Source organism: Plectropomus leopardus, chromosome 16 (genome assembly GCF_008729295.1).
Source record: "Plectropomus leopardus isolate mb chromosome 16, YSFRI_Pleo_2.0, whole genome shotgun sequence".
Classification (NCBI taxonomy): domain Eukaryota; kingdom Metazoa; phylum Chordata; class Actinopteri; order Perciformes; family Serranidae; genus Plectropomus; species Plectropomus leopardus.
Window position 1 is genome coordinate 9,873,372 of NC_056478.1, and position 13,532 is coordinate 9,886,903.

Genomic DNA, 13,532 nt, shown 5'->3' on the forward strand with positions numbered 1-13,532 from the left:
GCCCTGAGCTGTTTTTACCTAGTTTTGGTTCACCTGGACTTTTTGTGTAAAAATGCCCTTAAAATGCTCCTCTCACTTTAATCATTTTCTTAAAAAGAATAAAAAGATAAAGAGTGCAACAGTGGAGCATTTGCATGAATAGTTTGAAAACACACTGTAAAAAATACATAGTCTATAAAATAAAAAGATAGATAATGTGGGCAGTCTGCTGGTCAGTGGGTGCATGTTGTTTTTGCTCCGATGGGATAAATAAAACTGTGAGCACGTCATTTGGGCCAAACTATTAATAAGAATGTCATTTTGGTACCCCCCTCCCCTCTGAACCCCATTAGTCCTTTGGACACTTGCCCAATAGTGTCCGCATGGCAGCTGGACGCATGCGCAGCGGAGCGGTTTGCAATAATGAAGTTGAGCCTAATGCCTGTGAACAGCCCGGTGCTCAAACTTGGACGCGGATTGAAAATAATGCCGTTTCCCGCAGAGCTGAGCGGTCCGGTCACCGAAACCGAGCCCCGGGACTCCGGTTTGAGTTTGTAAATTTGTTTACTCACGTCTGGTAAACTCCTCGGGCTTGTTTTTTTGGGGGGTCTCGCTGGTAATGGGCAGCAGTGGCTGAAGTGTTTTGATCCAGTCAGTGACAGCCTGCAAACAGCAGGGAGAGCTGTGCGGCGACCACACTGCATTTGATCATGAGCGTTTGGAAGAAGTGAAGGAAATCTGGGAGCTGATTTCTTGCTGGGACGACAGTAATTTAAACACAGGTATGTTGACTTTGTTTCTTTATTTACAGACAGTTACAGAACTGCGGTTTTACTCTGACAAACTTCAGATTAGTGACAGTTTGGGTTGCTGCAGTCCGAGGACGATAACTTGATAACTTTTAGACTTGGATTCAGTCTAATTAATTTAATACGAATTTAAATAATAGACGAAGCATTAAGGCACGATTCCTTTTTAAATCATGCTTTATTTTAAATGATTCATCCGCCAACAATTAATTTATAAAGTCTACTTTTCACAGTTTTAAATAATGAAAATACCATGAATTTATTTGTGTAAATTGTTACAATACATATCCATTATAAGTCTGTAACAGGAGGTGATTATCATATTAAATTTTGTGTCAAACTTTCACACTACGAGGGGAGTCCAAACGTCATATCATCCGTGGGCACTCGGCACCTTAAACCCGTGTATTTCATTTATTTAATAGCAAAAAAAAATGCCTTTTATAGAATAATACACACATTATTTCACGGTAAATTTGCTTGAATTTAATTCATAGCAGCCCCTGTCCTGTTACACGAAGCTTTTATTTTGAAGATCTTTGAAAACTGATTTGATAAAAAAAAATAAATTGATTTTTTTTACTGATGGTTATATGATGATCTTTGACTGCAGGTGGCTTACACATCTTTTTTTATCCAGATTTTATCACACATGGAGGAATTTAATATCTCCTTAGTGTCCCCTCCGGTTTCTATGCCAGCATCCCTCCATGTGTCCACCACTTTTCTCATCTCTCCTCTCATCCCCACGTGGAGTTTGTGTTTATATTTGATATGTAGGAAATGGGAATCTTATACCACGGCCGGGCTCTCAGGGCTTGAATGGCCCCTGGCTATTGGCCTGCCCCTAACAACATGACAAGTTACGCGCCGACTCAAAATCTGATAGGCCTACCGCTGCCGTAATCCATACAGATTAGATTTCACATTAAGGACTCATACTTAACCAATGCGCAATAATGCGCGAGAGATGGATGGACGGGATTTGGTTTGTGGAGATTTGGGGGTAATGATAAAGTCCTGTACACACAGAGGCTGAAAACAAATCATTGTTCTGGCATTTTTAAAAATCAATTTAAAAGGTTGGCAATTAAGAATAAAGAAACAAACACCGGAAACGACATTTAATTTGAAATAATTGGTTTTGCATCACGCTGAGAAAAATAAAACCTGTCGTGGAGTCGTGTTGTCTGTCCTGTAAAATAATATCAGTTTAAGATTAGCTAATTTTTTGTCTAATTAAATGTATGTCTTTTTGAACAGCCTTTTAATTTCTCTTTATTAAAGTTATATTATTAATTAATATTCATATTGTGCAATTTTTATTTTATTTATTAGGCTCTTTATTTTTTTTTTTCTCTTGGGGGATCTGAAACAGTCGTTTATAGTTATAAACTTAACGTCAGACTGAAAAATTGCACTGCAGAATTTGGTCCTGAAGCACAGAGGGGAACAGAATTTAATAAATAAAATAATTTATTATACATTAGTTAATTAGAATGAAATTATTTATTACAAACTGAATTTATCACTGTGTGCCACTAATAATAAAAAGCTTACAAGCTAATTTCCCCTTTTAGTTCACTTTGTCTTGAAAAAAATTTTTTTTTTTAAATTCGGTTTTGGTTAAATTGCAGCCCATATTAAACATTTATTTTTTTATGATTGACTAATTCACATGGATAAATGTGCGTGTTCTCAATATTGCTGCTGAAAACTGTGCGTGTGGCCCATTAATGCCACAGATATGAGAGAGCAAAAGCGCGTCTGAATCTCGTCTGGAGAATTGAGACGACTGCAAAGAAAATTTCTGAACTGGGACTTTTCACAGAAGAAAAGAAGTGTCATCTAAAAAAAATCGATCTAAAAACTGCTCAGTCAATAAAGTTTGAGTCAAATTGAGTATGTGACTTCTCACTACAACCTCTCCAGCCGGCAGCAGTCTGCGGTTTGTTCAACTCTTCGGCTTTTATAGCGTGAAATTACCGCAGTGTAGCCGTGTAGTCCACTTTTTGATCCTCCGCCGTCCCATATGTGTTTCCTATGTCAATAGCCATAGTGAGAAATCTAATTCTCTCTGCTGGGACGCTGAAGGAAATGGCAGGCGTTATTGATTCCCCGTGCAGTGTCAGGTTAACTACTGGTTTTAGGGCTGTGTGAGGCAGTCATGTATAGTGGGATTTAATACACAGGAGGTGGGCAAACCAGTTGAGTAGTTAATAAGTATTATAAATATCTAGAGATATCTAATGATCAATTTATACACATATATTTGTTTTTAAAAGACCAATGCTATTACTCACTATGATGAGCATGGGCGGATTAAAAAACAATGGGGCCCGGGGCACAGATCTACACAAGGCCCCGCCACCTCTCCTTCATAGGAATGAGAGACACAGAGTTTATGGTGGTTCTGCTTCTGATTTTTTTTTTTGTTTGGCGTCACTTTGTGGTCTTTATGCATCATTTTGTGGTCTCTTTTTGTGTTTTGAGGTAATTTTGTTCACTTCCGGTCGTTTTGTGTGTCCTTGTGATTTTTATGTGTCTTTATAAGGTAATGTGTGTGCCTTTTGGTTGTTGTTTTTCATCTTTTTTCTGTCTTTTTTGCTGGGGTTTTTTGTAGTTATGTTGTGACTTTTGCAGTTCTTTCGCATGTCTTTGTGGTTGCTTTGTACCTCTTTATATTTTGTGTCTATGGTTGTTTTGTGTCTCTTTGTGGGTTTTTTAGTGCCTTTTTGGAGTAATTGTCTATCCTTTTTGGTTATTTTGCCCCTGTTTGTAGTTTTGTGTGTGTGTATGTGTGCGTTTCTTTGCAGTTTCTTTACCTTTCTTCTGGGTAATTTTGTGTCCCTGTGCTGTAATTTTGTGTCTCCTTGTGGGGTTTTTGTGTTCTTTCAAGGTAATTGTGTGTCTTTTTTGGTAATTCTGTGTCTCTGTATAGTTGTTTTGCCCATCTTTGTAGTTATTTTATATTTCTTTGCAGTTTACTCATATCTGTTTGTGGTCTTTTGTTTTTCTCTTTGTGGTCATTATGATTCTCATCCTGGTATGTATCTGAGTGACTTTTTTTAGGTGAAGGCCAGTGGGGTCCCTGACACTTGGGGCCCCTGCCCAATAGGCCCGTTCAGTTAACCAAGCATGACTATGAGCATCAAATATGCTATAAATTTATCACTTAACACCTCAAAAGTTCTCTACTCTTAAAACTTTAGTTAATCTTTACTTCATGTGAGTTGCTGTCCACCACATCCTAACTAAAAAAAAAAATAAAAGAATAAAATGCAAACAGACAGAAGTCTGATTCTGTCCTCCACAAAGGTGAGAGGAAGAGAGAGAGAGAGAGAGAGAAAGAAAGAGATAGAGAGAGCAAGAGAGAAAGAGGAGGGAGGGAGGCTTGGGCACAAATCAATTCACCTGAGAGACGCATTATTGTCTTCGGTTTCAGGCGAGGAGGAGCTGAACGCTATGAAAAATTAAAAGGATGCCAGTTAGTTTAAAGGATCGAGCCAGAAAACTCCACAGCGCGCGTGCACAAACACACCCACACACACATACATACACAGAGAGAAAAAAAGTCCTCTATTACACTAATTTAACGTTCTTACTTGTTATTTTGTGACAAATTTTAGATTAAGTTGTCATTTAAATACTGATCAGCCTTTGTGGAAGAGTAAAGGGTTCCCTTACATGTCTTTTGATGGAGATGTTCTCAAATCATTTTTTCCTTTCTGGTGCCAATTACGAAACCTGAACTTGTGCATCGACATTGCGTAAAAAAAACAGCTGTACTAACCCTGTATGGATGTGAAATGACTGCTAATATTGTTGTATAGCATGGTTCAGGTTAAACCCTTTGTAAAACATGAATAATTCCATATGTGATGAGTCTTCAAATGCTTCATAAGATCGCTGGTGTTGTAATTGGAAACACTTGTGCAACCCGTTGAAACTAAAGCATTGCATACTGTACACACTGCATTTTACTGGTGGGACTTTTCTGTGTAAAATATTGTTAAATTGCATTACACAATTTACTACAAATCAATCCGCCTTCCCTGCTCTATAACGGTAGTTGCCAGTGGCTGCACAGTGCAACTTTCTGTGTCGGCTACTGTTTTAGAGAAAAATTGACTTCTGGTCAGTTTTGTAATGTTGGCCATTCCAAACCAGCACAAAGTAAATATGATCAATCATTTTATGAGTAAAAAAAAAAAAAAAGACATTAATGTGATATATATAATTATATATGATGCTCATAGTCATCTATGGATTACCGAACAGGTCTATTGGGTACAGGCCCAGGGGGCCCAAGTGTCAGGGGCAAAACAACCACAAAGACACCAAACAAACAAAAAAGACACAAAATTTCTCCAAAAAGACAAGAAAAAAGCACAAGAAGACACAAAATTGCCATAAGTAGACAAAAAAAACACAAAAAGATGCACAGCAACCACAAAGAGTTAAAAAAAAAAAACAGAGGCAAAACCACCACATAGTCTGCGTTTAGAAAACTGCCTTTTTATTCTAGAAACTACACTTTATTTATATATTATGTGGTATCGGATTGGCGCATGTGCATGTTTGCCACTACCTGATTCAGCATGCTTGACAGCATTGAAGGCATACGTGATACTGGTGTCAGTATCAAAACAACTCCTTTGTGTCCATGCATACACACTGTACACAGTCTGATTTTTTACCCTTTTCACTCAGCTGAACACACACAGTTTTGATTACACTGTGCAGAAAGAACATTTTCAGCTTGCTATTAATACTAGCTCAAAACATAGGTACAGAAAAATATTGATTTACGTAAGATAAAGCGAAGGAGCATTTTTTTGGGGGGGGAAATGTGCTGGAAAAAGTTCATTGGCTCTTCCTCACACTTGCTGGAAACTACAGACCTAATGACAAGGAAGTACTTCTTGTGTTTGAGTGTGTGTCTTTAACTGTCACACTTCTGCACAGTATAGCAGAGGGAAGTCATTTTGTGCAATTCTGTTGGGATGATGCTGTTGTTTTCTATTCTTTTGGCCGGCCTTTTGTCGCAGTGGCATCCTCTGCGTTACAGTGGCAAAAGAAATAAATTTTAAAAAAGACGAGCAGATTGTAAAACTGATCTGATCACAGCATCTAGACAATCACCTTGGCCTCTCCGTCGCTCCGCACTCCTGCGCCAACCTGTCTCCTGTCTAGTATTAATAGGGTCACTCACTGTCTTTGCGTGCTATCCAGCCACTGTGACCGTGGGCCAGAGCCAGCCAAGCAGCCGTATCATTTGCACTTCTCCATTTTCATTGTTGATATTTACTTCTGCAATTATCTCTCCACTTCACCCTCGGCTGAAGATGATATGCTGAAGTTACCGCTGCTGCTTCCCTCCTTCAGTCTCCTGTTGCTCACACATAAACACACTGACAGAAGGTCTAACCGACAGATGCACATAGATGTGAAAAAAAGAGAAATTAATACAGTATGGTGTGTGGTTTCATCCACAATGTGTGATTAAATCTGGCAATCCTCCCAAAGCAAATTATCAAGAGACATCCCTGAAGTTAATGCAGGTGATGAGCCATTAAAAGTATGCACAGGTACAAAGAAAAAAAAATGTCTTTTTTTAATTTTATAGCCATTGACCTACATTTTATTTTCTAATTTTTTGCCCCTGAAGTGTGTGGCAGAGCACAACCCAAGAAGCCATGGAGGCCTCACAGGACCTCAACGAACAGATGGTGAGTTAAACGCTACTGTATGCATGTGTGTGTGTGGTTGTGGGTGGGTGAGTATACCTTTTATCGGACACATAAGTCTGAGGTATGGAGACGTTGGAGAGATGTGTGTATGCAGTAACACACAGCAGATGTGGTTCAGTGAGTGTACAGTAACCATATGGCAGCGGTCAGAGTGAATGAAACGTAGAAACAATGCTGGACAGGGACATCAATTTAGGACTGTATTTTGTTTTGTGTGTGTGTGTGTGTGTGTGTGTGTATGTGTGTGGTTTTGATCTCTATAGCTACTTTCAACATCCATGATAACTGTACAGGGGTTGAATTTTTTAAAACTCACACATTAACATTTTTAATACGGCTTAAAGTTATGCATATTTAAGGGTGGGGCTGCTTAAGTGATAAGCAGTCTGTGAGTCCAAATATGGACATTTTGGCCCCAAAAAAACAAAATGAAAGATGGCCAAAATGGCCAACTTGGAACTTCAAAATCGTGTCCACAAAGCAATGGGTAACATCACGGTAGCTAAATCCGTTATTCTACATAATCTATGGTCTAGTTTTACAGGATTCCACCTTCTTTACTAAATACTCTCTTAAAACAAATTGCGTGACAGTCATGTCAGCCTTTCATTATTTTTTACTGCGCCGGGAGGGCAGCAATTGTATCAGGGTGGCCGTGGCTCCCCGTGTCCCAACCTTAGGGGTATCACTGAGTGTGCATGTACTACAAATGAATCCAGTCATTTTAATCACTGGTTAACTTAATTAAAGAAGTAGATTTTTTTTTCGAATCTCCACCATATTTTTCAATATCTCTCTCTCTCTCTTACACACACACACACACACACACATACATACATACATACTAGGGCTGGGTAATATCAATATATATAATATATATAATCATATGATAATATCATATCAAAATATGACATTATATATCGTCTTATATACTGGATATTGTTATATTGTGATATGGAATAAATTATGTTTTTTTCCTTATTTTAAAGGTTACATTACAAAAAGTATTGCACTTTTCTCAACTTACCAAACAGTACTATACAGTCTATACTTGTCTTTACCCAATTCATTATATCTACATTACAACTGCTTACTGATAAAAAATTGAATTGTGTTGTTATTTTTCCAAAGTACCGATAGTCATTCCTGCAATATTGTTACATCAAAGAAGGCATATTGTAAAAAAAAAAATGAGGAAAAAAATGAGGAGATTTAAAAAAAACATGGATATATATTGTGTATTGAGATGTAGCCTAAAAATATCGCAGCCCATATTGACCAGCCCTAACACACACACACACACACAGACACACATCACACACATACACAAATGCCAAGCCTGAGGGTTTGTTAGTGTGTCACACAGCAGGCCGTCTCTGCGTCACGTCAGCGCAGCGTCCCAGTTCTGCTTGTTTAAAGATCAGGCCGTATTGTTGGGAAAATGATTTTGGCGGCGAGCGAGGTCTGCTCGCATTTCAAAGTCGTTAGTCAGCCACCAGAACAGGTGTAATTTCATCTCCTCCACCTCCTCCTCCTCCATCAAGCTTGCTTCTCTCTCCCTCACTCTCCCTCTGACCTGCCAGCCTCGACAGTAATAATAGCGCGAAGTGGGACAGAGCGCATGAAGTATGTTGTTTTTCCCCCCACTTTTTGTGTTGCTCCGTCAGACTCGCCCCGGGTTAGATTACGGGGCTGACCCCGGCGGAGTACTGTCACTCACACATCCAGTGCAGAACATGCACACAACAAAAAGAGACTGAAAAAGAAACACAGAAAGAAATAAAAAAAGAGGAAGAGAGGAGCATCCATCTTGTCTTGCTGCCATCCAAATATCAAATATTGATGTCCATATTCCACATTTACTTCACCTGCTTTAAATAGGGCAGTGATATCATTTATAATGTGAATTTGAGCTGCGGCTCAAAGACATTGATTAATTGTTCAGGTTGGAAATGAGACCTCAGAGCAAGGGCAGAGATTTTAATCATACCACACAGAGCTATAGGCTTACAGCGCCGAGATTTGTGACTTCTGGAAATGTTTCGTCTGAACCTTTTCTCCTAGAAATATTCAAGTTCACTCCATGAAGCTGAATCAAAGTAGTTTTATTAGTGTGTATCTTTTTTTAAATCAGTATTTTAGCTATACAGTAAAGGATGTAGACATCCGGTGAGACACACATGAAGAGGGGGGTTTAAAGTGGTCACCTAGGAAATGAAGGCCAAACACTTAATTTCCTGCATTCTGGTGAATTTTCACATATCAAATTTGACCTTTTTTGCATCAATTTATGATGGAAATCTCTTTAATTCTGTCAAAATGAAATTCCTCTGCTACTTTAATGTTTTTATTGCAACATGTTCTTAATATTGAGGGGGAAGTGTCGTTCCCGCAGAAATCTTCACCCATGGATACAGTGAATGATGTAAATGCAGCTTAATAGGCAATGCTGTCTACAACAACAGCTCATTATTACAATGTTCAGTAATTAACTGGTTCAAGTGGTGGGTCCATAAATGCCAGAAAATAGTGACAAATGCCTATCACTCTTTCCCAAAGCCCAACCTGAAATATTCAGGTGTCTTGTTTTGTCCCACGTATAGTCCAAATCCAAAAGGAATTTAGTTTAATATCATAAAAGACGATGATAATCAGATATAAATAATCACAATTGAGGAGGTGATACCAATGAACATTTGGTATTTATGCTTAAAGCTTGACTTGAAAAGATTTACTGTTTATAAAAATAGTTTGCAATAAAAATTTGCCGACTGACCAATCGATGAATCATTTAAGCTCTGCAGCCTAAACAATAACCCAAGTCCAAATCCAAGATGATATTCACATAATATAACAATATCAGGACTGCACACAGTAGATTTGTCTTCCTGCTCTATTTTAAAGTTACCTTTTTGCTGAAATATCATTTGCAGTTTTATGCATACTGCCAATGTTGGGGAAACATGGAAACATTAAAAGCATGGCTCTGCAACCGACCAGTTACTTCACAGTAGAAGAATTTGAATTACAACAAAGCCACCTAAAGGATTAATCTAGTTTGGTAAACTATAGCTACTATTTTGTAAAATATGGTTAACTCAGCAATGTAGATGTTATATGAAATTCTAACAAAATATACAAAAAGTCACATGCCAGCCAAAACTGCCATGTCAGTTGAGTTTATTGCGTATTGAGTGGCAACTTGTTAAAAGGTCATACATAAACTACAAAAATAAAACATCCAAGTGTTTATGGAAAAGTGCAAGGAATGTTAACTTTGGTTTTGTATATAATGTCCATCAGTCAGACACCTGCATCATCATTTAACACTACAAGCCATATTCACCCATTCACACACACATTCACACACTGGTGGCTGAGGTTACCACACAAGGTGCCACCTGCTATTCAGTTTAAACATTCACACGCACTCACACACTGACGGCACAGCCATCGGGAACAACCTGAGGTTCAGTATGTTGCCCAAGGATACTTGGACATGTTGACTGGAGGAGCGAACTGCCGACCTTCTGATTATTGGTCGACCTGCTGTAACCCCAGTGAGTGAGAGTGAGTGTGTGTGTGTGTGTGTGTTTGTGTGTGTGTGTGTAAGGGGGAGGGTGGACTGGTAAATCGTTATCATATAATCATATTATTTTGTGTGCTCACTCTAAAATCTGATGTCTTTACATTTTTGAACGTACCCCAGCATTTTTTAATTTATTTTTTTCCTACGCAACAGTGTGTCACTCGCGGTGTAGATGATAGAGTAGGGTTAAATACACTTTATTAATTTATTAATCCCCAAAGGGGAAACTGGTCTGCCACTACAGACATAAAACAAAAACATACACAGCATGTAAACAAAGACATGATCACTGATCAGTAGATCCCTTCACAGCTAATCAGATCAAATCAATGGATGAGAGGAGAGGAGAGGAGAGGAGTGAAAGCAAAGTTTTATTTGCTGTTGTTTTTTTAATTTCTAATTTTCACCACGAAAAGAGGTGCACTGAAATGTTGTTGTACATTTGTGCAATGACAGTTAAGTATTCTATTCTATTTAGTCCCAGCAGAATGAACTGTTAAGTTTCAATTTCAATGCGCCTGATGTTCTGCTGTGCCGTTTATAGCCCAAGTGCGATATAAATAACCCGACAGTATATTATTCCAATAGTGCTTCTAATTAACAGTCCAGCTCCCAAAATCTAGTTGTGGTGGCGGATGATTTAGTTTTGGCAGTCTGCTACAAATAAATGAATGTGCTGGAAACCCTGAACTCCTGAGCCACAGCCAACCCCAAATAAAAAAAATAAAAATTTCTCTACTTCTATAGCCCAAAATTGTTTTAAGTTTCAGGAGTTCACTACACAAAAATGAAAAAAAAATGTAACTACTTGAATTACAATGCAAATAGGTATGTAGTTTAACTACCAGCAAGCTACTGCAAAATACTGCTATTTTTATTACATGTAGTTCACTATTCAACATTGCCTATTGTCTCACTTTGATTACAGCCTCAAATTTTAAGTACAAATGACAGTTTTCACAAATTCAATTTAACTTCAATTGAAAATGTACCTTTTAATTCGTAATTAATTTCCTTGAGATGTTTTCCTCTTTAATATTTAAACTGAAAGTGGCTAATTCTTCCTTGTACCGCTTCATTGAAAAAGGCGTGTCTCGGGTGACTGAGAAAACAGCGGCAGACCTCACACATAAAGTTTCGGGGAGTTGTCTGTTGACACCTGATACCCCACCCCTCCCCTCTACCCTTTTAAAGTCCCCCCCACCTCGTCTCTTACTTCCTCCACCCCGCCCTTTTCCCACCACATCTATTGCACGTCATCTGGGTTATGGTCAGGCGTCCTCTCTGGCCGCCTGCCTGCCGAGAGCCAGCCTGCCGTCTGGGGTCCTCGGGGAGCGCTGGAAGGAGCCCGAGGCAGGGCCTGCAGTGGTTAGCCCCGAAATGCTACTTTTAGCTTGTTTAAGTGTCTCACTCCACCTGTTGTCACTTACTTGTTTAGCTTTGGAGAAAAAGGTGATAATTGTTTTTTTTTTTTGTTGTTTTTGAGTGATGCTCGGAGAAGAAGATGAAGACATGATGCTGTTTGGGTCAAATGCTTGATTATGAATTTAGTATTAATTTGTGTCAGCATTAAGCAGATATTACGACAGGCCTAAGTCCACGAGTGTACAAACACACACAGAGTCTCTCAATGGCTCTTGATCTGACACAGCCCTGATTAAAGTCTCCAGTTTGTTGGCTAGTAGAGGAAGCAGTGAGGGCTGGGGGGGGGGGCGGCGGTGTTTGTTGACCCCGGGGAGCCTTGCAGGATTTAAATGTATGACCGCTAGAAGAAAAAAGTGAGCGAGATGAAGGAGGAGGAAAAAAGGATGAAAAAAGAGGGGAAAAAAGGTTCTTTTAGCTGTAGCCTTTTCCTCTGGTGCGCTGGGAGAGGCCCCGAGTATGGCAGCTGTCCCAGTCTGTGTGTGTGTGTGTGTGTGTGTGTGTGTGTGTGTGAGGCAGAAAGACGGAGAGAGAGTGAGACCAACTAAGAGGAGGAAAGGGGTCAGGTTGCACCCCTCTTTCACCCCTACAACCCCATACAGACACATTCACACAAACTTACATGCAGCAGCAGTAGCTAAATGCGAGCACGGCCCAACCCGATTGCCAAGATTGCATTGGCGTCATAGACAGTCCGTTTCGAAATCTGCCCGGCGACAAGGCATGTGGACGGATCACAGGAGTGTGGAGTGTAACAGCTACCCCCTGGCATCCCTTTAGTGGACTGGCATCCTAGTTGTGGCACCAGGGTGCACTTCAATTTCAGCTTGGTGTACAGTGATTCTTGTAAGATTTATGTTTAGTTGACAGCTGAGCATCGCAGAGAAAGGCTGCCGTTCAGTCTGAGCTGTGCAGAGGGAAGAGAATATTCAGGATAATATTCTCATGGAATAAAAGTCATTACTCTTGATTGTATACGCGTGGGTAACTATGGGAAAGGGGGAGATAAAGTCAAACAGAAGCAGTCAAGTTCAAAAAAAGGAAGCACATTTTGGAGTGCAATAAACACTAACTCCTCATCAGGAAAATGTTTTATGTGTTAAACAAATCCTTTTTTGGGAATCCTTCTTATCTGCTTTACCAGATGTGTGGACTTCAGTCACATGACTTGGACTCTAGTCAGACTTGAGTCCCAAATTTGATCACTTTCGACTTGAACTGACAAGATCAAAAAAGACATGGACTTAAACACCAACGCCTCAGACTTCTACCTTCAAGACTTGAGCATTTTGACTTGAAAATACTTGATACCTTCACCCAACTGAGAAGATCAGAAAATGGGCCTATGCTATTTAAAAAGTGTGCCATGTATCAATTAATTTCTCTTCATTTCCTGAATCAACATTGACACCATTCATTCCTAGCCAATCGTCACTTAATTCAGCACCAATCATCAGCATCCAATCAAGTTACAGGAGAGAACAATGAAAAACTTAAGTTATAATACTGAGCGCCAGTTTCAAAAAATGAGAGATATTTCTTGTTCATGTAAAAAAAAAAAACATGCAGAGGTCAATAAAAAAACCTGCAGTATGCAAAACATGCAGGGAGATGCAACTTCCAACAAACTTGTTTTATAAAAAAATACAAATTTTATTATGTATTTTTTTTGTTCAGTTGATGGATTATTACTCTGTTGCTAAAATGGCATTAGATTTGGTGAAGAGCGCATTCTGACATATTTGGGTGGTCAGGGTGTCAATATACCCTCGTTACGTGCGTTGTGATTTTTCAAATAAACTTTCACAGGAAATGCACAGTCTCTGCTTGTTTAATACTTTTAAAACGCTGTATGGAAAACAAAACGAATCATCAAATATTCGTATTGAACAGCCATATCTGATTCAACATGCGTAACTGTGAGTTGGGTTCAGCCCAACACCTCTGAACAAAGCAAAGCTAACTGTTTCCCCTTTCTTC

The 13,532-nt window shown here is 39.1% G+C and overlaps 1 protein-coding gene across 10 annotated transcripts in view; it reads left to right on the plus strand.

The window, feature by feature from the left end:
• The first annotated feature begins 491 nt into the window (after nucleotides 1–491).
• The window catches only part of eya4 (EYA transcriptional coactivator and phosphatase 4), a 65,973-nt gene continuing 52,932 nt past the window's right edge, over nucleotides 492–13,532 (plus strand). For 4 of the 10 annotated variants that reach the window (XM_042503527.1, XM_042503526.1, XM_042503532.1 and 1 more), the window contains exons 1-2: nucleotides 494–761; nucleotides 6,460–6,520. In XM_042503527.1, the coding sequence (XP_042359461.1) occupies nucleotides 6,488–6,520 (33 nt within the window). In that variant the 5' untranslated portion in view covers nucleotides 494–761; nucleotides 6,460–6,487. Of the gene's footprint in view, nucleotides 762–6,459; nucleotides 6,521–13,532 lie in introns of those variants that run through there. The other 6 variants (XM_042503525.1, XM_042503529.1, XM_042503534.1 and 3 more) reach the window with 3 other exon arrangements.